Source organism: Nerophis lumbriciformis, linkage group LG07 (genome assembly GCF_033978685.3).
Source record: "Nerophis lumbriciformis linkage group LG07, RoL_Nlum_v2.1, whole genome shotgun sequence".
Taxonomy (NCBI): Eukaryota; Metazoa; Chordata; class Actinopteri; order Syngnathiformes; family Syngnathidae; genus Nerophis; species Nerophis lumbriciformis.
The window spans coordinates 33099935-33126281 of NC_084554.2; the positions used below are offsets into that span (position 1 = coordinate 33099935).

Consider the following 26347-nt stretch of genomic DNA (forward strand, 5'->3'; position numbering starts at 1 on the left):
CAGCAAAGTGGAGTTATATATACATTTATTTGTTATTCTGCATATGCTAATAGACGTCATGGGAAAAAGATGCTGTACGGAAACGTTGACATACATTTTGTACATAAAGTGTTGTCCGTGGCCACATGATCATAATGGACGACTACATGCATACAAAGATGTCGCTTGAAACAGTCTCGTAAATGGTGGCTGATGTTCTCTTAAGCCAGGACATGTAAGTTAGTGTCTGAATGCACAAAGACAGCTTAAATAAACACAACCTTTTTTTATGTACACTAATCACCTGGCACAGTCAGGACTATTCAACTGAAGGACTGGGGGACACTTCAAAACTTGTGGGAGACAAACATTTTTGCAGAAGAGCGCCGAATAGAGGATCTTTGATTAGCAGTTTTGAAGAACATCTTTAGAACTCGCAGTGCATGTTGAGGATCTTTGAATAGCATTTTGGCAGTTCTTTAAAAACAGCAGAATGCCTCTGTCGTAGAGAATATCTTTGACAAGCATTCTTGTGAAAGGTTCTTACAAATGGAGTGCTCATGTCATACAGAGGATCTTTGAAAAGCATTTTTGCAGTTCTTTAAAAACAACACAAGCCTCCTTTTATACAGGTATAGAGGATTTTTGACTAGTGTTTTGGGATATGTTCTAACTTCTTATAGAGTGCTCCTGTCATATAGACGATCTTTGAAAAGCATTTTTGCAGTTATTTTATGAACAGCACAATGCTTCTTTTGTATAGAGGTTCTTTGACTACCGTTTTTTAGATATGTTCTTATAAAGCGCTCCTGTCATATAGAGCATCTTTGAAAAGCATTTTTGAAACACATTTTTAAAAACAGTAGTGCATAGAACATTTAGAGGATCTTTGACTAACGTTTTTGCGGTAGGTTCTTAAAAAATGCGCCTTTGTCTTATAGAGAATCTTTAACTTGTATTTTTGCAGCACATCTTAAATTGACGATCTTTGACTAGCGTTTTTGCGATGGGTTCTTGAAAACAGAGCACTCCGGTCATGTAGAGGATCTTTGACTATCATTTTTGCAAAAGGTAATCAGAAACAGCAGAACACTCCTGTATGTATAGATAATCTTTGGTGTCCTTGCATTAGATCTTTACCAATAGTCGGGCCCTCTAGTCATATAGAGGATCTCTGCCTAGCATTTTTGCAGCACCTCTTTAAAAACAGCAGTGCATCTAGAGGATCTTTGACTGGCGTTTTTGTGATAGGTTCTAAAAACAGAGCACTCTGTCAAATAGAGGATCTTTGACTAGCATTTTTGCAGCACATCTTTAAAAACTGCAGTGCATATAGAGGATCATTGACAAACATTTTTGTAGTAGGTTCCTAAAAAGGTGCTCCTGTCTTATACAGAATCTTTGATAAACATTTTTGCAATTGTTCCTTAAAAACAGCGGAACGCTCCTGTCTCTTAGAGCATCTTTGACTCATGTGTTTGCGTTACAATCCTAAAAAACAGGCTCCTGCCTGCTTTGAACAGGATCTTGAACTTGTGTTTATGCTGCACATCTTTACAAACAGCAGTCGAGGATCTTTGACTAGCGTTTTGTGATAAGATTCTCAGAAACAGAGCACTACTGTCATATAAAAGACATTTTTCTACCCTAACCGACAGCAGATAACTCCTGTATACATAGAGAATCTTTGGTGTTCTTTCGGTAGATATTTACAAACAGCAGGGCACTTCTGTCATATAGAGGATCTTTGACTACTGTTTTTACAGCAGGTTCTTAATAAACACACACCTGTTTTATACAGGATATTTAACTTGTGTTTTTGAGATAGGTTCTTAAAAACTGTATATAAAGAGATTTTTTGGTGCTCTTGCAGTACATCTTTAAAAACAGCAAGGCCATCCTGTCATATAGATGATCTTTAACAAGTGTTTTGGCAAAACATCTATAAAAACAGCAGCATTTTTGTGATAGGTTCTTAGAAACAGAACACTCCTGTCATATAGAGCAGGGATTCTCAGACTGTAGTACGTGTACTACTAGTGGTACGCGGGCTCTATCTACTGGTACACCAAAAAAATCACTTAATTAACTATTCGAACACAGTGTTACTGTTCAAACTGTGTGTAATGTTACTGTGGCCAAACATATTAAATACACTTGTTGAATACAATCTCTGCCTTGTTTTTAATGAATACTTAGGTCTACTACACTACTGTATTTTAATGTTGGTCATTATGGTGGTACTTGGAGAGCCAAGTGTTTTCTAATGTGTGACTTGGTGAAAAAAGTTTGAGGGCCACTGATAAAGAGGATATTTGACTAACATTTTTTTAGTAGGTCCTTAAAACTGCAGAACACTACTGTGTATATCCAGAGTCATTGGTACTCTTGCAGAAGACCTTCAAGCATTTCAGTTATATAGAGGATCTTTGACTCTTGTTTTTATGCAGGGTTTTTAGAAACCGCGCTTCTGTTTTATACAGGATCTCAAACTAGTGTTTTTGCAGCACATTTTTAAAAACAGCAGGACAGATCTTCGACTAGATTTTTTGTAATACAGTAAAAACAGCACTCCTGTCTTATAGAAGATCTTCGATTAGCCTTACAGACAGCAGAGCTCTCCTGTAGAAATACAGAATATAGAGGATCATTAACTAGCATTGGTGCAGTTGATCTTTAAAAACAGCAGAATGTTCCTATCCTCTATATCAGGGGCTCTTTTTTTAACTCAGGGCCCAAATTTTTCACTACAGAGGGGGCCGGGGCTCAGTCAAATATTAACACTGAATTAGTAATATTACTCTTGATATTAATCATATTCAATAACTAAATCTAACCTACTTACAGTTTGACAGGATAAACCTTGTCTAATAATATGACATATTAAGTTAATCACAAAGATTATCATCAAGGCTGTGGTCAAACATATTACAAAAATAAATACTAATTAAATATACTGCAAAAAAGAGTCGATAAATAAATACAATTCAAATACATTTACATACAATTAGGCAGTCGTAAAAATTAATAAATAATTACAAAATTAGTAATAAATATCAATTATATATACATTTCTTAAATAAACTGTCAATACAATTTCAGTGCAAATAAAAAAACTTCATCACTTCAGTCATAATTTTTGCGCTTATGAAAGTTTTCTATGACTTTAGCTACAGACTTCTTCTGTTTGTTTGATGTTGTCATTACTGCCACAAGTGGTGGAAAAGTGTAATACAACTGAGTACTGCTGCAGCCCATACAGTACAAAGCACAGCTGGGAAACAGATATTTTTTGGAGACCCTCTTGGTGGAGCTCGGGGCCCTATGGGCCCTATGGTTAAGAAACATTGCTTTGATCAAAGTTTTTACAGCACAACTTTAAAAACAGCAGGGCGCTCCTGTCACTCAGACGATCTTTGACTGGTGTTTTGCAGCAGGTTGTTAAAAAATGCGTGCTGCTGTGCTGAAGAGGCTCTTTGGTGTAGATTGTTATAGATTTTAGAAGGACCTTTGACAAGGGTTTTTGCAGAAAGTCCTGACAGTTTTTCTGTCGTATAGAGGATCTTTGACTGGCATGTTTGCCGTTATTTAAAAACAAAAGAACACTCCTGTCATATAGACGATCTTTAACTAGGGTTTTTGCAGCACAGCTTAAAAAACAGCAGGGCGCTCCTGTTATTTAGAGGATCTTTGCCTTGTGTTTTTGCAGCAGGTTCTTTAGTAATAGAGCGCTCCTGTGATAAAGAGGATCTTTGGTGTTCTTGCAGTAGAGTTTTAAAACCTGCAAGGCCTCCTGTCATATAGAGGATCTTTACCTAGTGTTTAGGAAAAACATCTATAAAAACAGCAGCTTTTTTGTGATAGGTTTTTAGAAACCGAACGCTCCTGTCATAGAGAGGATCTTTGACGAGCGTTTCTGCAGTAGGTCCTGACAGTTTTTCTGTCATATAGATGTTTGACTAGGGTTTTTGCAGTAGGTCTTGACAGTTTTCTGTCATATAGAGGAGCTTTGACCAGTGTTTTTGCCATAGGTCTTGGCAATTTGCTGCTATATAGAGGATCTTTGAGTAGCATAAACATATAACTTGTTTTTAAATGAACAATTATATTATTCATTCTTTGAGGTAAACAATTGAAGAGAAAAGAAAGCCTTGCAGTGATGCTACATTCATGATAAAAATGTGGCCCCCAGATGACGTTCGTTGAATAGCCCCGACCTATGACCTCTGGTCATGTCAGTGTGAGACCTTCAATATACCGTAAGTCACGCATCCTGCTATGGGGTACAAATGAAGGCTTGGTCAGTGGTAAGATGGATGTATGTAAACAAAAGGAAATCACGATGGAAACATGGACCACAACACACGTGGGAGGATCCTTTCAATTTCTCCTCATTCTCACCCCCTCTCATCCCCATCGATCCACGCTCCAGAGGGGCATGCCGTGAGGTCGGAAGCAGTAGACCTGCAGCGGTGTCAGCATGGGAAAAAACCCCATCGAGCAGCTGGGAGTGATTCCCAACCACTGTGCCGCGGCACACAATTTTATTTAATTGGTCACAAGAAATACCATATCTTTGTTCATCTATGTAACTATCTTCACCTAAACTAGTAAAGGGGGACACAGTATTTTACTAAACCAGCAGAAGGTACATATTTAAAATGTGTATCTACTTTTTCTGTCATTTCCCCCCCCAATGTCTACGATGTGCTTTGGCTCAATATAGGTTGGGAAACATTCTTCAATCTAACTCCATCACTAATGACTCGACGACTGATGAGGAAAGTCTTCCCGGCAACACAACAATACCAATAAGCAAACCTCTTCAAATGTTAATCGAAGGAAAAAAAAAACTCAAGACATCAGAGAGTAGTTGTAGAAAACCTGAGAACTCAATATCTATTACATAAAGACCTGATTTCTGCTATAAAATTAGAGTTTTCTGTACAGCGCTATATATGAACAAAGCTCAATGACATCGCTGCCTTCTCATAGCGCTATGAAAAGGCACGCATCATTTCATTGTTACCACATGGCAGGAAGCTGTGGTCAAGCTAGCCTTTAGTATTTTATTTTATTTTATTTTTTTAGAAAAAATAGACTCATTTGGATCAGGTTTTGTTTGTCTGATTTGGAGCGATATAAAAAGGCCCAAGTGGTCAATTTGGATCCCTTTTTGAGTTCAACCCCCCCTCCCCCGACACAAATTGGTTCTGCCATTAAAAAGCTAATTGTTGTGAGAGTCTGTTAATTGTAATACTGTTTTGCCTCATATTAAAGATATGAAAAATACATTTCTGTCTGTACATTACAAACCCCAAAGACAGACAGAAAATAAAGTGCCACGATTCTTGGCCTGCATAGTTTTGCAGTAAGCGGTATTGCACATTCCACGCCTCTCTGTGAGAAAACAGAATAAATAATACAAAAGAAACGTCATGCATCTATTTCAGTGTCGACAATGAAAAATCCCAGCAATAAATTGGAATCGAAGGCAACAAACAGAAGAGATACTCTGTGAAAAAGAAAGAAATCATCAGCATAATAAAAATCACTTGGGTTTAAGTTGGACTGAAAATGGCAATAAATAAATAAAAAAACAAGCAAAAATAATAATGTAATTGTCATTACTATATGTTGTTATATCTGTTTGGTCCATTGATATTTGATGGAATAGATAACTATTATAAAGCATATATATTGACCAGATCATTTATAAATATTCCTAATTTCATTATGGATCTTAATCTACTGTTTTTAGAACTACTTTAGTTATTAATTCACTCTTAAAACTACGTTTAAAAAGGTATATATGCCGGAGAGTACATTTTTAGCCATTTTAAAGACGAGTAAAGAGGACAAAACTAGCTTAGAAATGTTTTTTTTTCCGTAGATTACTTGTCGTTTTCGCAAGGTGACGCTGGACTGAAACGTGGCGAAGCAAACACACAGAAAAAGAAACGTTACAGAGGAACAATTTTACACAAAAGGTCATGAATGATATGTCTTTTTTTTCGTTTTAAATAGCTCGCTACAATGTAACACCCAGTTTGTGGGTCTGCCCCGCCCCCTTTTCACATTGCTAATAATGGTTGATTTATTTACAGTGGAGCGCTTTCAGCAAACTAAGCACCGTAAAATAGTCTTTTGAAATGCATGCTCCGTTTTTTGTATTTTTACATCCGAGTTTGTTGAGTCTTTTATGTACAGGTGGGAAAAGTCTGCATTAGTGTGGTGGACTCCGTCCTGATTTCTTCAGCCATTCACAACACAAGTAAAAGGGACTCGCCATGCCATGCAAAAATATCGATGTCCGTCATTTGCCCCCAAGGTTGGCGACCCTCAAAGGGTCTCCCCTCGCAGTCACATGCTGGTTTCACAAGTCGGCGACAAACTACCGTCACCTGGTATCAGGTGGATGTCGGATGTAAACATGTGGTTCTCCACTTTGTGTCCACTTTGGTTGCTGTCCGCCCCCTCGGGAACTCCGACCCCACCTTGGCCGCAGTTCTGTGCACCTGCCTTAGGTGATGAAGGCCCACAGGAAGCACCTGCCACCTCCATCAGGTGCTTCTCAGAGGATGGGTCTTCATCACCGGGTGGGGTGTCGACCACCAAGCGCTTCGGGGACAACGGACCTTCCTCATCATCTTCTGTGGGAGGGAGCAGCGCCTCGGAACTGGCGATGAGCGGCGACATCTCCCCCTCGGGTGTCTCCTCCTCCAGGATGCCGCAGCTGATGTCCCCTGGGGATGTGGTGCTGGGCGGCGTCGGCGGGCCCTCCGTAGATGTCCTGCTGACTTGTATTTTAAGAGGGTTGTTCCCTCTGAGAGACTTTTGTATGTTTTCTACAGCGGTGCTGAAGCTCTCGCCTTCCTCTATGTGGAGGTCAGAGCCGTCACCTGATCCATAGAAGCCATCTTTGAGGATGTTGTCCACAGGATTCTGCTTTTCAGGAGGCTTCAGCTCAAGAGGCACACAGAGGTGTCTGTTCTCCCTTCTGGCTTCCAAAGTAGCCCGGACCTCCTTCATCTCCACCTCCTCCTTTGAGGTGGCTTCCGGGCTGTGGGACCTCTTGGGCGAGCCGGGGGCGGTCATGTTGGTGCTCAGCGTGCTCATGGAGCTTGCCGTGTTCAGGTTGGTGAAGGACTGCGACTTAGTCATCTGGTTGTACATCTCCTCCAGTTTTTGCACATTAAGATGTTGCGGCGATCTGTTGGTCCATTGCGGACTCCCGGTGGTGGTGACGGTGATACGATGGGGGGAACTCTGCGCCACAGACTCTGGGGATCTTTTATCCGGGAATTTGAGGTTGGTTTCCGACGTGGTGGATCGGGTGGAGCCTCCCCAGCGGTTCGGCGCCAGGTGGTTGTATAGGGAGGTCTTATCCTCTTCTTTCTCCACCACCACGTCCATTAGCTCCATACTGCGGGCGAAGGCATCTTTAAGGTTCATTGACACAATACTGCCATTACGCTTGGCTCTTTCCAGCGCCTCTCTCCTCTTAATGGCCTTCTCCTGCCTCTTTTGCTCCTTGTAGAACTCGGAGAAGTTGTTGACGATAATGGGAATGGGCAGGGCGATGACCAGGACTCCAGCGATGCAGCAAAGCCCACCGACTATTTTTCCCAGCAAAGTCTGCGGGTAAATGTCCCCGTAGCCCACCGTAGTCATGGTAATGGTGGCCCACCAGAATGAGGCAGGGATACTAGTGAATTTGGTGGCATCTTCGTCTTTCTCGGCAAAGAAGACCAAGCTGGAGAATATCATGATGCCCATGGCGAGGAATAGAATGAGCAAGCCCAGTTCGTTGTAGCTCCGCCTCAAGGTAAACCCTAGAGACTGGAGTCCCGTGGAGTGCCTGGCTAACTTCAGGATCCTCAATATTCTCATAATGCGGAAAATCTGTACCACGCGGCGCACGTTTTGGAACTTCAGCACGTTCTTGTTGGACTCCGTCAGGAAGATGGTGACGTAGTAAGGTAAGATGGCCAACAGGTCGATGACATTCAGCGGACCTTTGAAGAACTTCCACTTGTTGGGAGAGGAGAGGAAGCGGAGCAGGTACTCCATGGTGAACCAGGCGATGCACACGGCCTCCACGTGCGCCAGCTGGGGGTTGTCGGTGGCGTGTCCATACTCATCCAGCACCTGAAGATCCGGTAAGGTGTTGAGAGACAGAGCGATGGTGGAGAGAACGATGAACAGGATTGATATGATGGCCAGAATCTGTGGCGAGAGACAGAAAAGAGAAAATATTATTACCATATTATAAATAATTTTAAAATGGTTTGGCCCTTGAAAAGTCTGAGAAAGTGTCTTCTCTTTGCGGATTTGTTTTAAAAAAACTTAAGGGGGAGGCAAACGACAAAAGCGAGTCCAAGCTTTTCTTCCTGTCACTCACATAGCGTGCGAAAAGTGTCTCAAAGGTTGTTATCAAGTTGGCGAACAGAAGAGGAGTTATGATGCTAATTAGTATGTGGGATAGGGATAGAGATGTTACAACAACTAAAGATTCAATTCCAATTCTTGCTGTAGTGATTCATTTCAGGATCGATCCTGATTCAACACGATTCAAACTGATTCTCATAATGTATTACATGGTAAAAGAAAAATACAAAACCTTTTTTAAAACAGGTTACAGGTGAAAAAAACCCTGTATTTTCAAAACTTGCTTCTTAACAAAAAAAAAAGATTTCTGAAAATTATGAATTAACTTATGAATTTAAATAAAAAAGAATTGTGAATCTGATGTGAATCGATTATTTTCAGCACCCTTACCAATTAAAGATAATGGCGACCAGTAAAACATAGTGATTAAATACCGTAACTGTCCAGCAGCTAAGAAAGACTTTCCTAAAACAAATCTGGAAAAAGAGCATCGTTTTATATTTTTCATATGTACAGTCGCAATCAAAAGTTTACATACACTTGTAAAGAACATAATGTCATGGCTGTCTTGAGTTTCCAATAATTTCTACAACTCTTATTTTTTTGTGATAGAGTGATTGGAGCACATACTTGTTGGTCACAAAAAACATTCATGAAGTTTGATTCTTTTATGAATTTATTATGGCTATACTGAAAATGTGACCAAATCTGCTGGGTCAAAAGTATACATACAGCAATGTTAATATTTGCTTACATGTCCCTTGGCAAGTTTCACAGCTCAATTTGTATTTCATCTAACTTTCCTCCAGAAGGTCTTATCTTTGTCCATGTGATGTCAGATGAAACAAAAATTGAGCTGTTTGGCCACAATACCCAGCAATATGTTTGGAGGAGAAAAGATGAGGCCTTTAATCCCAGGAACACCAAACCTCCAGTCAAGCATGGTGGTGGTAGTATTATGCTCTGGGCCTGTTTTGCTGCCAATGGAACTGGTGCTTTACAGAGAGTAAATGGGACAATGAAAAAGGAGGATTACCTCCAAATTCTTCAGGACAACCTAAAATCATCAGCCTGGAAGTTGGGTCTTAAGAGCAGTTGGGTGTTCCAACAGGACAATGACCCCAAACACACGTCAAAAGTGGTAAAGGAATGGCTAAATCATGCTAGAATTAAGGTTTTAGAATGGTCTTCCCAAAGTCCTGACTTAAACGTGTGGACAATGCTGAAGAAACAAGTCCATGTCAGAAAACCAACAAATTTAGCTGAACTCCACCAATTTTGTCAAGAGGAGTGGTCAAAAATTCAACCAGAAGCTTGCCAGAAGCGCCTTATTGCAGTGAAACTTGCCAAGGGACATGTAACCAAATATTAACATTGATGTATGTATACTTTTGACCCAGCAGATTTGCTCACATTTTCAGTAGAGCCATAATAAATTCATAAAAGAACCAAACTTCATGAATGTTTTTGTGACCAACAAGTATGTGCTTCAATCACTCTATCACAAAACAATAAGAGTTGTAGAAATGATTGGAAACTCAAGACAGCCATGACATTATATTCTTTACAAGTGTATATAAACTTTTGATCGCAACTGTATATTTGCCTTATTGAAAAAAAAACCCCCAATATGTTATATTAATAATTTTAATGTATTGGTATTATTTTTATAATGACATTTTTTTAATTAAAAAAACATTATTTGATCATTAATATTATTTCAAATAAAACATTACTATATTTTTAATTTGATTAAAACAATTTCCCTTCATTTGTAATCTATTGCCCAGTAGTGAAGCATGCAGCATCCATTTTCCAAGCTCCTGCAACAGTCATTGGCTGGCTTTTCCATCACTGTTCATGCAGTCATTGGCCTGTCTACATGTCAATCATTACAGCAGCATCCGTGGCAGTATTAATGTGATATATAAATAAATACCTTCCCAGACACGGTTCTTAACACAGCAAACTCAAGTTTGTATGAAAAAATTAATATGCAATGTGTTATCATTGTTATTAAAAACAGGATGAATGTTGAAAGTGTCAAAGTCTAAATTGCATATTACTGCTCAGGTACACAGGTGACCAGAATGATTTTCTTTGAGTGCATAAATCAAAGCCTGAAGTAATTAAATCAACAACAGGAATCCAAAGACTGAGCAGAAATGACACGATGTGTACACCGCGGAATGGAAATGAGCTTTGCGTTGTGAGAAAGTAATGTAAAGCATTGTGTATAAAGGCGGATTAATGTGCTTGTTAAAGTCAAGAGGAGAGAAGGAACTAAATAAGTCCTTAAGACTTTGAATAAGTGCAGCCACTAGCAAAGAATACAATTTACAATCGTATAATTAGGCCACACATTCTGGGAGAGTGTGAGAGAGGGAAGGTGTAAAAGGGTGATTGGATTATAGCACCGCCTGCTGGCAAGAGTTAAGCAATCACCAATAAATGAGACTTTCTACTGATTCTCACATGAAGACACTATTGTTCTGCAAAGCAGACCAAAGAACCCCAGATAAAAATTCATAATGCTGTCTGGGATTGATGTCAGTCTGTTCCCACGGATCAAGAAAAGTTATTTCCCTCTTAATCAAATTAGTGGGTTGTGAAGGTCTACATGCTACTTATTGGGTTAAACCTATTATCAGTTAAGCAGGGAAACCTGGGTCTGAACCGGCATCTCTCTTCTGCTCCTCAACCGCTTCACACAAAAAAGGGAAAATTCTGCAAAACACGCACCGCTTCTGCATTGCTCGTGCTATCATTTGTCTGACAAATACACCACATGGTGGCGCTGTTATTAAACTCCTAAATCAGGGGTGTCAAATGTAAGGCCTGCGGGTCGGATCAGGCCCGCAAACAGGTTTTATCTGGCCCGCGGGATGAGTTTGCCAAGTACAAAAATGAGCCGAAATTTTTGAATGAAAAAAAAGATGCTGTTCTAAATGTGTCCACTAGATGTCTCAAAAAATAAACCACATGATATTAGTAGTCGAGGAAAATGAGTAAACTACATAAATAACATCCTGTAATTTGATTTTTTATATACATTTTTTTATCTTGATAGATTGAAAATTAACACCTATGAGTTGACTGATCACATCATTTATTCAGAAAGTATAAATAACGACAAATAAAGGTGGAATACTACTAACCGCAACATGTAAGTGTAAAAAACAACAACATTATGATTTGTACAATTTCAGAATGTGTTTGTTCTATTTTTAAACAAAGAAAACAATCTGAAGTTGTCTTTATTTTTAAGTTATCATGCCGGGATTTTACCACTTGGGAGTACATTTTTCTCCATGTGGCCCCCCATCTAAAATGAGTTTGACACCCCTGTCCTAGACTGTACCAAACACTTAATTGTAACTTTTAGAGTGTTTTGCTTAGTCACCACACAATCTGGTACACTTCTTTAGTGGACTGACACGCGTGTGAAATTTGAGCAAGATTGGTTTTAAAACATTTTTGAAAAAGCTCCAGGGAGCCATGCAGCTCAGGTTGCCGACCCTCGCTCCAGACATTAAGAAAAATGCATCTTATCTCCCATTAATCAAAATGTCTTGGATTTAGCAACTAACTTCCCCGTACCACTGACTATTAGTCTAATAACGAAACAACTTTGACGATATATGTATTACAAGTATGCTAGCACGCTTTCCGAAACATTTCTTGCAGCTAAAAAAGCGACAAAATAAACAAAACGGGACATACTTCGAATCTTTGAGCAATAAGTGTATAAAAAACAGAGATTAAAAAACACCCTAATCAACTAATCAATGCTACCTGGGAGATAAGATGCATTTTTCTTACTGTCTGGAGCGAGGGTCGGCAACCTGAGCTGCATGGCTCCCTGGAGCTTTTTCAAAAATGTATAAAAATGGAAAAAGATGAGGGAAATATATATATTTTTTTGTTTTGATATGATTTCTGTAGGAGGACAAACATGACACAAACCTTTCTAATTGTTAGAAATGCAACTGTTTATATTAAAAGTTAAAGTTAAAGTACCAATGATTGTCACACACACACTAGGTGTGGCGAAATTATTCTCTGCATTTGACCCATCAAACATGCTTCACTGATGAGAGTATTTGGCGAGCGCCGTTTTGTCCTACTAATTTCGGCAGTCCTTGAACTCACCGTAGTTTCTTTACATGTACAACTTTCTCCGACGTTGCCAAAGAAAGACGCGTTTTATGCCACTCCTTCTGTCTCATTTTGTCCACCTCATTCTTTATACAGTATGCTGTGCGTGAATGCCCAAACGTGAGCTTTGTTGTTTTTGACTTGTGTGAAGGTATTTTTGATCACTGCATGACTGCAAGCTAATCGATGCTAACATGCTATTTAGGCTAGCTGTATGTACATATTACATCATTATGCCTCATTTGTAGGTATATGTGAGCTCATTTAATTTCCTTTACTGATGTCCTCTGTATACCCAATTCATATTTGCATGTTTAATGACACAATATCTGTATGTAATAGTGGCTGTATATCTGATAGTTTTTTGTGTGCCGTTATAGACCACAGCAAACATTACCTAGCTTGCAAAGAAATCCACAAAAAAAAAAAGACAGCCTGTCGTTTCCTTTAACTTTGACACACACATCTATGCATTTGGCCTTTGTAAGCCAATCATTTCCAGGAGTTATCTTACCCTTTGAGAAGCCTCCGTTTTACTAATGTTTTCCAATGTTGTAAAAATGCGAAGAATAAATATTACATTTCAACATTTCTGTCAACATAGATTTGCGTCAGCCTGCGACAGTCATTTTGATAGTAGGCTATTATAGCTAATATAGACACATAATGTGTTGCTTTCATTATAACAGTCACATAAGGCTTTTACATTTTTGCAGCATCAGACAGATTTTTTTTTTGTATCTTTGGTCTAATATGGCTCTTTTAACATTTTGGGTTGCCGACCCCTGGTCTGGAGTTACAAATCAACACTTTCTAGTGTCTGGAAGAATCTACAAATCAGACTTTATTTACTTGGTAAGGGTTGCTTTGAGTCAAACCATTGAGTTTGCCAGGATCTCTCCTAAGAAGGACTTGACCTCAGAACAACCTGGCAGGTTCATGGTAGGGCCAGTCATGAGACCTGATTGGCTTAGATGAAAGAGTAACGTCTACAGACGATTAGGCAACGTGTGACTCAGAAACTAGCCTTTCGACAACTCACTGGTACTAATGACTGCTTCAGTATGACAAGGCTCTTTTCTATACAAATACCTCAGAATAACGAAGACATATCAACATATTGGGTGAACTAAGTGTTCAACCACTGACTGATCAGAAAATGTTTGTGCTTGCTTTGTTCAAAGAATGTGCAGTAGTAATCATACATAATGAGTCCCCGCAACCCAGAAGCCCTTAATGTCTATAAAATAACTTTTACACGTATCGTGGGATCCCGACAGTCAATCGATCTATTCACAGACATATTCTTTTAACGGTTGTTACTGTTAGACATGTTTTTTGTTCACTGGAACCTTGTCACCTCCGACTAGGCCTGGGCAGATTTTGCTGTGACGATTGTCCCACAAATTATTGCAGATAAACGATATTATTGTCAGCATTATTTTACACCAATTTAAGCACTAATGTTATAATAATACGTAATCATAATATCATAGTAAACCTTTAAAAATGCAAAAAACTTTGATTTCTCATTAGTAGTTGTTTCCATTGTAATTACATGACAAACAACTTAATTAACTATCTTAAATAAGTAAACAAACAAAAACAAAGTGGACATTCAATCTTTGTTAGCAAAAATTGCACTTCAATAAATACTGAACATCTTGAAGTGTAGTACTTTCCCTTAGTTGAAAAAACATGGATTGGGGTGTTTGTTTTGTTGTCTTTTTTCCTCCATTCGGCTTAAAGCCGAAACATTTGCCAACATGCAATCATCTTTTTCCCCCCCAATTTTCGCGACTAGTAAGGCTCTATCTGTGTATCCTGTGTCTAAGCTAGCAATCCCACATCTTCCCATTTAGACAAAGATTGTGGATGACTGTTAAGAGGATGCACTCTGTTCATTTAATTGTGTCATTGAATAATTGCGCTCAGGTATTGAACGATGAACAGAGTGAACCTTCTTGTACCCTGTTTGAAAGCAAGAGACGTGGAAAACAAAAACACACGGACATGGCAATTAATTGATGATGGCAAAGTTATCAAGTTCATTTTCATTTATCGTTCGATTTATTGTCCAGGCCTACCTTTGACTGTCATGTTTCAGTCTTAGATGCAGCTTAAATACCTTATCAAGAGTGCTTTGGTGCCAGTCATCCAGATCAAGCCTCCAGAAAAACCACAAAATCCCATTTCCAAACCATTGATTGAGTACCCTTGGTACACTGACTCCCATCCTGTGACCTCTTATTGATCACCCACCTCAAAGCACTGGTCTACGGTCCACCTCCGTACTACCCATTCCCATCTCTCATCTCATTTGTGTCCTCAATTTGTGGGAGGATAAATTGAGCTATCTCTCAGGGATTATACGGTATATATATATATATATATATATATATTTTTTTGCAGCTTAATCAATCCAGGCGATTAAGGCTATGGTAATGCGCATCGATTCCGGGACTTGTGCGTGGTATTTCATCATCTTCCGCCAGTGTGATGATCCCATTAACAAAGTACTGTTAAATGAATGATTTACTGTAATAAGTTCATCGACCGCAGCAAGTTGCCTTCATTAATTCTGGCACATGGTAGCTGTACTGGATGATTATGGCTAAGCTTGCACTGGTCACCGTCCGTGGAATCACAATGCTAATGCTAACAACAAAACAACATGACTAATGTGTGCTGAAAACTCAAAGGAATAGATGTAGGAGCATATTATATTTATTCACCTAAACCACAATGATGACAGGGAATTAATTGGAGTGAGACTGCAGCGTCTTCAGTAAATTTTGCAAATTGGCAATTTTTTCCCTGAGATTTGTAACGCTAACAAAATAAATAAACCAGCAACAACTGTCCACTGCAGGAGACGCTGGTTCTCATAGAGGTATATATTACACTATTAAATTTATTAGCTTGTTTGGGAGCATTCAAAAAGGGAATGGCTGCATTTTGACACTAAACGTCCATTTTTACAGACACTAAACAGTCAACAGAAGAGGCATCTTTTCGCTCTCATCATTCTGCTGGGTAATTACCTCAGAGGTGGCAACCTTCCAGAAACTTCACACACGGAAAAATAAAGAGCACAGATTTAGTAGCCTCCCACTCTTTTCCCCATAGCTCCTTGAATGTTCCGAGAGATCTGGAGGAATGCCACAGTCATGAGGGATTGGAAGCAGTCGTCTTTGGACAAGGTAATTGCGTTCTCAAGACGAGACAGGAACAAAAAGTGCAACATTGATCCATCCATCCATCCATCCATTTTCTACCGCTTGTCCCTTTTGGGGTTGTGGGGGGTACGGGTACGCCCTGGACAAGTCGCCACCTCATCACAGGGCCAACACAGATAGACAGAAAACATTCACACTCACATTCACACACTAGGGCCAATATAGTGTTCCATCCGAGTTAATTCCTAGGAACTGGGACAGTTTGTGTGCAATAGTTTGCCACTAAAAGAACGACTTAATTGAGAGTCCATCTGGATAACTGTCTCTGGCAAATCTGCATGATAATGAAGGCTCGTTATTTCAACAAAGTCCACTAAGCTGTGAACATATCTTTTAAAAACCCTCCACATGGTCTACAACTGCAGTGAATCAGAAACCCGACTGCGTCGCTGGCAATTTGCCTCGTCATCAGTCAGTAAGTTTATACATAGCGGCCCTCTGGGTTTAAAGTTTGGGCACAGCGCGAGTCCAAATTGCAAGGCTCGGTCTCAGTGAGGGGCCTCCCGATCAGCACGAGAGACACACTTTGCATACTAAGCATTTCCCCTCAAAGCAGAGGAACTTTGGTGTGACTCTCCCTCATGTTTTCTACTGTCCTTGCTGGAATTAACAGCGAGACAGACTAAGTGTCTCAACTCTCCATTGGGCACACTTGCAGACACAAGTTGTTTTTCACATAAATGTGAATGACAATTGTAGTGTATCATATGGATTGAGGTTCAAATGTGCTTAAGAACAATAGGCCCTTTTTTTTTCTACCGCAGGAACCTTTACAGGAACTTTCCCATTTACCCTGGTAAATGAAATAATCCCCTGGGTTTCCACCAAAAACTACCCGAGTAAATAAAGTTTCACAGGAAGTAATTTAGCTTTTAGTACCAAGGTGGGACTTTAGAGGGGCAAGCTCTGCAGTCAAGCTCTGATTGGTTGAACACAGTTGGGCGTTCCTAAAACTTTGTATTTGAAATTTCAGCTGCCTTAAGAGAACGATTGATTGACTGATTGATTGAGACTTTTATTAGTAGGTTGCACAGTGAAGTACATATTCCGTACAATTGACCACTAAATGGGAACACCCGAATAAGTTTTTCAACTCATGATACAAATATATACTATCAGATATACTATCATCATAATACAGTCATCACACAAGATAATCATCAGGGTGTATACATTGAATTATTTACATTATTTACAATTCGGAGTGTGTGTGTGTGGGGGGGGGGGGGGGGGGGGTAGGTTTGGTTGTTATCATCTGTCATCAACAATTGAGAACAGAGAAATGGATATTGAAACAGTGTAGGTCTGACTTGGTAGGATATGAACAGCAAGTAGTGGATATAGAGAGAGAGAGAGAGAGAGAGAGAGAGAGAGAGAGAGAGAGAGAGAGAGAGAGAGAGAGAGAGAGAGAGAGAGAGAGAGAGAGAGAGAGAGATCAGAAGGCATAAGAAAAGTATCTACATTTGATTGTTTACATTTGATTATAAACAATCCGGGGAGGGTGTTAGTTTAGGGTTGAAGTTGCCTGGAGGTGTACTTTTATTGCGGTTTTGAAGGAGGATAGAGATGCCCTTTCTTTTACACCTGTTGGGAGCGCATTCCATATTGATGTGGCATGGAAAGAGAATGAGTTAAGACCTTTGTTAGATCGGAATCTGGGTTTAACGTGGTTAGTGGAGCTCCCCCTGGTGTTGTGGTTATGGCGGGCATTTACGTTAAGGAAGTAGTTTGACATGTACTTCGGTATCAGGGAGGTGTAGCGGATTTTATAGACTAGGCTCAGTGCAAGTTGTTTTACTCTGTTCTCCACCCTGAGCCAGCCCACTTTGGAGAAGTGGGTAGGAGTGAGGTGGGATCTGGGGTGGAGGTCTAGAAGTAATCTGACTAGCTTGTTCTGGGATGTTTGGAGTTTAGATTTGAGGGTTTTGGAGGTGCTAGGGTACCAGGAGGTGCATGCGTAATCGAAAAAGGGTTGAACGAGAGTTCCCGCTAGAATCCTCATGGTGCTTTTGTTGACCAGAGGGGAGATTCTATAGAGAAATCTCGTTCGTTGGTTGACCTTTTTGATTACCTTGGTTGCCATTTTATCACAGGAAAGATTAGCCTCTAACGAGAAGACAACTTGTTTTTCTTATTTCTTGTGCATTTCTATTATAACATGCTTGACAATGGAGAGAGAGAGAGGAACGAAAGCAACTTCTATCTTACAATGTTTTTACTCAACCGTAGTGTTTAAACTAGGGTTGTACCGATACCAATATTTCGATACCGCTTTCAGTACCAAAATGTATTTCGATACTTCTCTAAATAAAGGGGACCACAAAAAATGGCATTACTGGCTTTATTTCACAAAAAGTATTAAACATACGTTTCTTATTGCAATCGAAGAACAATTGTGGCCTTAACTAAAATAGTCAATACACTTGACAACTTGTCTTTTAGTAGTACGTAAGCAAACAAAGGCTCCTAATTAGTCTGCTGACGTATGCAGTAACATATTGTGTCACTTGTCATTCTATTATTTTGTCAACATTATGAGGGACAAGCGGTAGAAAATGGATTATTAATCTACTTGTTCATTTAATGTTAATATCTGCTTACTTTCTCTTTTAACATGTTCTATCTACACTTCTGTTAAAATGTAATAATCACTTATTCTTCTGTTGTTTGGATGCTTTACATTAGTTTTGGATGATACACAAATTTGGGTATCGATTGACTTAAATACATTGGTCATATTCAAAGTCCTCATGTGTCCATGGACGTATTTCTTGAGTTCATAAACATAACATACATTTAAAAAAAAAGGCAAAAAGATTCTGTGACGACAGAAAAATATTGATGTAATCATTGTACAAACGTAGTATCGACTAGATACGCTCTTGAACTTGGTATCATTACAGTGGAGGTCAGGTGTAGACCCACCCATGGCATTTGTTTACATTCAGGAGCGCTAGCCTATTAGCGGTAAGCTATTGTGTAGTGAGGCATGTTAAGCTATTCCTCGTCCTGCAGGGATGATACTTGTAAGAAACGTACTTTATTTATCGCCATGGAGGCAATGGTTAGTGATTTAGAAGTAGCTAAAACCTTACCGACTGCGGATGGACGTTAGCTGCTAGCTAGCTAGCCATGTTTTAAAGGACCTCTCGCTGAGCGGCGTTTCAGTGTTATAACTTCACCTTTATCGTTAGTTTTTAAGCCAAAATGCATCCATTCTCCATTTTCTGTTGACACACCGTGTCAGCTTGTAAGTACTCCATGCGTGTGTGTTGCCGAACAGCGTTCTTACGTTTTTTAAGTGTCTTTATCAATTTACACTAAATTAGTTTGCTTGCAATTTCGTTGTACAATGTACAATGACAATAAAGATCTATTCCAGGGGTAGGGAACCTATGGCTCCAGAGCCAGATGTGGCTCTTTTGATGACTGCATCTGGCTCTAAGATAAATCTTAGCTGACATTGCTTAACACAATAAGTAATGAATAATTCCGCTGGTAATCACAGTGTTAAAAATAACGTTCAAAATATAAAACATTCTCATGCATTTTAATCCATCCATCCGTTTTCTACTGCACCTGTTCAAGAAGTCGCATTAATGGTATTTATTTATTATTGGTTAGCTTCAGAATAACAATGTTATTAAAAAGAATAGGAGACTTATTATACTCTAAAAATGTTGGTCTTACTTAAAAATGCACACATTTATGTGTATTCAGTGTTAAAAAATATTATATGGCTCTCACGGAAATGCATTTTAAAATGTTCGGCTTTCATGGCTCTCTCAGCCAAAAAGGTTCCCGACCCCTGGTCTATACTATTCTATTCTCATGCCCGTTAAAAAAAAGAAGTATTTTTAAGAGGCAGAATAGTACCGATTTTAATTCATTAGTACCACGGTAGTTTATTTGTACCGGTATACCGGTACTAATAAAGTACTATTAAACTACCGGTAGTTTGCAGTATAATGCTGTTTATTAATTTTTACACACTTAATTTTGGTATGCAAAGCTATGAGAAGAGAGTATGAAGCATTCAGCCAGAGTTCCAAGCGGCGACCTGAGCTGCTCTCTGGGACTCAAACCACGTTGTTTAAGAATACATGTGAAATAGAGGAGGCAATAAATGAGTGGAAAGAAGGTAAATCACATCAAATATTCACTATTTACTTTGTTACATGCTGTAGAAGTAGTAAATTGGCCCTAGTGTGTGAATGTGAGTGTGAATGTTGTTTATCTGTGTTGGCCCTGCGAGGAGGTGGTGACTTGTCCAGGGTGTACCCCGCCTTCCGCCCGAATGCAGCTGAGATAGGCTCCAGCACCCGCCGCAACCCCGAAAGGGACAAGCGGTAGAAAATGCATGGATGGATGGATGTAAGAGTAGTCAGTGACATACCATTTGTGTAGTTATTAGCCTCAACCCCATTGAACCCAATGCTACAGTAACGCTAACACTAAATCTGATGAGTCCATGTTGTTGTATTGTTATTTACAACTGAAATGAACCAATACGACTCGCCTGAACCTCATGAATTCATCATTTACTGAGAGGAAGACTTTTTCACTGTTGGACAATGTGACTTTTATGTAAAATTTGGTACATTTTGTTTTTAAATCATATCGTTTTGCATCGTGTAGCTTTATATTTCATTTACTTACATTTGAGTAAAATAAATCTGACCTAAATGTTTTTATTTACATGGTATCAGCGTAGAAATATACTAAACCAGTCCTCCTTACATCATCAGCCTGATTTGTATAAACTATACCCTTAACTGTGAAATGCGGTGGAAATACAAACCACACAAGTCTACAGGAACATTTCTTTCAAAGATCCACTTTTTTTTAGATTAAACCAAGCAAATGTATTTATTTCCATCCATCCATTTTTTTTTTACCGCTTGTCCCTCTCGGGGTCATGGGGGTTGCTGAAGCCTATTTCAGCTGCATTCGGGCAGAAGGCCGGGTACACCCTGGACATTTATTTATCTTTTAAATCATTTTTGTCATCCTTTGAAACATTCATACACATCTACCAAGTGCATTCTGGAGGAATTTATGAAAAATATTTTCTTAAAGAAATGTGAAGGAACATCACGGTATGCATAGTGGGGGTGTCTCAATCCTATTTGTGCAAAGAAACAACTATTAGATGATAGCAGAGTAATAAAGGCCAGCCAGTGTGGCTGGGCCATGTGTACGTTGGTAAACCTCACTCCCGGACAACCTTAAGAGCATGGTTACTGGGTTGATACTTTGGGCTTTTAGCTCTGTAGTTAGCACGCTCATCTCTCACATGCTGGACGAACAAAGTTCGGGTCCTGGGCGGGACAGAAATCAGGGACTGAACCAGGTCGGTTACATCGGCTTGCATCTAAAATCTTTACTCGTGCAATGCTGGACAGCCAGTTAATATCTACAAAACCCAAAACCAGTGAAGTTGCCACGTTGTGTAAATCGTAAATAAAAACAGAATACAATGATTTGCAAATCCTTTACAACTTATATTCAATTGAATACACTGCAAAGACAAGATATTTAATGTTCGAACTGAGAAACTTAATAAAAAATAAAAAAAAAATCATATGACCAATGTATGATCCTGTAACGACTTGGTATCGGATTGATACCCAAATTTGTGGTATCTTCCAAAACTAATGTAAAGTATCAAACAACAGAAGAATAAGTGATTATTACATTTTAACAGAAGTGTAGATAGAACATGTTAAAAGAGAAAGTAAGCAGATATTAACAGTAAATTAACAAGTACATTAATAATTCATTTTCTACCACTTGTCCTTAATAATTTTGACAGAATAATAGAATGATAAATGACACAATATGTTACTGCATATGTCAGCAGTTAAAATAGGAGCCTTTGTTTGCTTACTTACTAATAAAAGACAATTTGTCTTGTATGTTCACTATTTTATTTAAGGACAAACTTGCAATAAGAAACATAGGTTTAATGAACCGTAAGATTTCTTTGGTTAAAATAAAGCCAATAATGCAATTGTTTGTCGTCCCCTTTATTTAGAAAAGTACCGAAAAGTATCGAAATAATTTTGGTACCGGTACCAAAATATTGTTATCGGGACAACACTAATTGTGTGTTTGATGGCTTTCAGTTCATTCTGTCTTCTGACTCTAAAAAATGGATAATGGAGCAATACCCTTGCTCACTGGGTCTTTTCATTGATCAGCGTACACAGACATACATATCGCTGGCTTGTCCGTCACTTAAAGACTTTTGTGTGCAACAACAACAACAATACAAAATCATATTTTTACACGATGAAAGGAAAGGAAGTGTTGTAGAAGTCCAATTTTTTTTTTCTGGCAAATATTCACCTTTATATGTGCAGCGGTTTAGGAGCAGAAGCTTACATAAAAAATACAAGTGAGTATATCCTTAAATGCAATCAATAACAAATTCTCATGTCCTGTCTTTACAGCTCATTGGTAAAGCACAGTGTGCCTCTCATTTCTCTTTACCCTCTTGTGAACATTTTGTTTAAAGCCACCCTCGCAATGCCATATCTCTGCATTTCTTTATTCAAATACCGGGGAAATATTTTGTTTGTGCGTAGAAGCGGGACTGTGAAGGAATTAAATATTTATAGAGCTCTTTTCCTGTGCTGCATGGATCAGGCAACACAGCCATGTCAGCAAACGGCGTAGCACGGGTGGATTTTTTTTTCTTGATAGATTGATGTGTCGTCCATAAAATATGAAATTAGCGTGAGACGCTGCATTGACGATTCGTCAGCTTTAACTGCTCCAAAGTGTGACATTTCACCTTTAACAAGACATGTTAAATCATTGTAATAGGCCCACCTAATGTGGAACTCTTCAAATCCCTTTTTTTTAGAGCCGGCTAGAAAATATAAATTGCAAAGCAACAGAAATGAAAGTCACATATCATTGGAAAAAATACATGCGGACTGGCAAATGTTGCTTTAAAACTTCCAACAAACTGTATTGAGGCCATTTCTGCTGTCACCCTTGAGTGAAATTGAGCAACGCCGGTTATCGATAAATCTATTTAAAGCCATTCCTTGGCTGAAATAGATCGATACCATATATCCTGTAATATAAGCTTCTCACGTTGCTAAGATTATATTCAGGATAGACGCATCCGAACAATTGTCACATTTGTGGAGAAATCAAAACCTTGTGGTGTACGTTTCCTTACGCCGCACTCGAAAATTGGAAGGGCAGTGAGAAAAGTCACTTTAAAGAGGATTTGGCCAATGTCCTGATTAATTCAGGTGTTGTTGGCCCTTTTGCACTTTTGGCAAAACTTCTAATCATCACGCTGATCTTTGTTGCACTCTTTTATCTCGCGCTCTACGCCCTTGGCCTGTAATCTGTCCATCGGCGCTGCCCTCGTTGCCACCTTGTAGCCACTTACTTGTGACTTTCACATCACCAGCAGCAGCAAGACCAACCAAGGAGACAAGGCTGCTGGTATCGTTGATCATTGCAGGGAAAAATGCAGAAAAATATTTTAACTTTTTCCAAGGAAGCCATGTTCTCACTAGCGTAGGACTACCAGTTTATTTGTGCGGGACTTCCTGGCTACAGTTTTGGATACATTAATTGTCCCAAAGCTGTTGTCATTTTATTCAAGGACTTCAAAGATTCTTTAATTGTCTTTTTGTTTGGTGAGAGACACACAGATACACAAAACTGTGTTTGCAGTAGGGATGTTGCGATCAGGGTTTTATGCCGTCGAGACACATAGTTAGCTGTTAGCCGCTTGAGCAGAGCAGAGTTTTTCAAACACTGTGCCGTGGCACACTAGTGTGCCATGAGATACAGTCTGGTGTGCCGTGGGAGATGATCTAATTTCACCTATTTGGGTTAAAAATATTTTTTGCAAACCAGGAGTTAAAGTCTGCAAATGATGTGTTGTTGTTGAGTGTCGGTGCTGTCTAGAGCTCGGCAGAATAACCGTGTAATACTCTTCCATATCAGTAGGTGGAAGCCGGTAGCTGTTGTAGATGTCGGAAACAGCGGGAGACAGTGTGCAGGTAAAAAGGTGTCTAATGCTTAAACCAAAAAAAAAAAAAAAGGGGAGTGCCCCTAAGAAAAGGCATTGAAGCTTAGGGAAGGCTATGCAGAAAGAAACTAAAACTGAACTGGCTACAAAGTAAACAAAAACAGAATGTTGGACGACAGCAAAGACTTACTGTGGAGCAAAGACGGCGTCCACAATGTACATCCGAACATGACATGACAATCAACAATGTCCCCACAAAGAAGGATAAAAACAACTGAAATATTCTTGACTGCTAAAACAAAGTAGATACGGGAACTATCGCTCAAAGGAAGACATGAAACTGCTACAGGAAAATACCAAAAAAAGAGAAAAAGCCACCAAAATAGGAGCGCAAGACAATAACTAAAACACTACACACAGGAAAACAGCAAAAAACTCCAAATAAGTCACAGCGTGATGTGACAGGTCGTGACAGTTCACCTACTTTGAGACAAGAGCTATAGTGATGCATGCTTGGTTATGGTTTAAAATCATATCGAACAATTGCGACAACGACTTTTTACTGTCAACTGAGGTTCGTTTTTAATGATTTCTGCCGGTGGTGTGCCTCCGGATTTTTTCTACGCAAAAAATGTGCCTTGGCTCAAAAAAGGTTGAAAAACACTGAGCCAGAGGACTAAAAATAAATACAGTGTCAGCCAGAGGGCATCGGCATTAATCGGCAATAGCGATCACATATATTTTCATAAAAAATTGTCCGATAATGATCAATCAGCACATACCTAGTTTGCAGCATTAAAAGCGGCAACAGTTAATCTAGATTTGAGCACACATTAAATGGTTCTAACATGTCAGGGTCAAATCTGGAATTGTAATTCTTAATTGCAGAATGATTATATACAAACTTGGGTTGTCCTGATACCATTATTTTGGTAACAGTACTGGTACCAAAATATATTTCGATACTTTTCTAAATAAAGGGCACCACAAAAAATGTAATTATTGGCTTTTTTCAAAACCTGCTCAGTGGCCTTGTGGTTAGAGAGTCCGCCCAGATAAGGGTAGTTGTGAGTTCAAACCCTGGCCAAGACATACCAAAGACTATAAAAATGGGACCCATTACCTCCCTGCTTGGCACTCAGCATCAAGGGTTGGAATTGGGGTTAAATCACCAAAATGATTCCTGAGCTCGGTCCTCGCTGTTGCTCACTGCTCCCCTAACCTTCCAGGGGGTGGAACAAGGGTCAAATGCAGAGGGTCATTTCACCACACCTAGTGTGTGAGTGACTATCAATGGTACTTTAACTTTAACTTTTTTATTTTAACAAAGAAAACATATGATACATTAAACATGTGTTTCTTATTGCAATCAAAGAACAATTTTGGCATTAAATAACATAGTTAATATACTAGAAACTTCACTTTTAGTAAGTAAGCAAACAGGTTACAGAGGTCTTAATTTATACGGCAACAAATTGTGTCATTTCCCATTGTATTATTTTGTCAAAAATATGAGGGACAAGCGGTAGAAAGTGGATAATTAAATTATTTATTCATTTACTGTTAAGATCTGGTTATTATCTGTTTTAAAATGTTATATCTACACTTATGTTAAAATGTAAGAAGCAATACTTCTTCTGTTGTTTGATACTTTACATAAGTTTTGGGTGGTACCACAAATTTGGGTATTGATCCGATACCAAGTAGTTACAAGATCATACATTGGGGATGTTAAAAAACCTAATAAAATAAAAGGAAAAAAGACTTTATGGTGATAAAAAATCTCGATTTAACTACTGTAGTATCGACTAGATAAGGCTCTTGTACTTGACATTGTTACAATTGATATCTGTGTAGACCCACCTTTTTGTTTACATTCAGGAGCGCGAGCTTGCTGTTGGCGGTGAGCTATTGTATCCTCCTACAGTGTGTAGTGAAGCATGTTTAGCTATTCCTCATCCTGGAGGGATGATACTTGTAAGAAACATAGTTTATTTCTCGCCATGTTGGCGAGGATTAGTGATTTAGAAGTGGCTAAAACACCGCTTTAGTGTTTATAGCTCTGCCTTTATTCTTGGGTTTAAAGACAAAATACGTCCATTTGGATTTTTTTGTCTTCACAATGTTTTTGCTTGCAAGTGCGTGTGTTGACTAATATGCGTCGCGGCTTGTATGCCAGCATAGTCACCACGGCGCACATCATGTCAATGAGAAAAATAAAAGAGTACAGGTATTTTTCAAAATCAGGAAAGTACTGTTTTTGATTCATTAGTATCGCGGCACTTTATTAGTACCGGTATGCCGTACAAACTAGGGCTGTCAAAAGTAATGCATTAACTCTTGTGATTGATCATTAAAAGTTAACGCAATTATCATGTGTAAACAAGTAATCACACAGTTTATTTCGAGTGCACATGCTCTTTTACCTTAAACGCAAATAGTTACCTGAAAGGCGGTGCGTATTATTATCATCTGGTCAGCAGAGTTGGGACTAATAGTAATGCGTTACAAAGTAACGTGTTACGGTAACACCGTTATTTTCAGCGGTAACTAGTAGCTTAACGCATTATTTTTT

General features: G+C 39.0%; 1 protein-coding gene across 1 annotated transcript in view; it reads right to left on the reverse strand.

Annotated features, from left to right (window-relative positions):
• Positions 1-24: 24 nt before the first annotated feature.
• Positions 25-26347, reverse strand: part of kcnb2b (potassium voltage-gated channel subfamily B member 2b) — a 186557-nt gene continuing 160234 nt past the window's right edge. The window contains exon 3 of the mRNA XM_061965426.1: positions 25-8208. Within this exon, the coding sequence (XP_061821410.1) occupies positions 6343-8208 (1866 nt within the window). The 3' untranslated portion in view covers positions 25-6342. The remainder of the gene's footprint in view (positions 8209-26347) is intronic.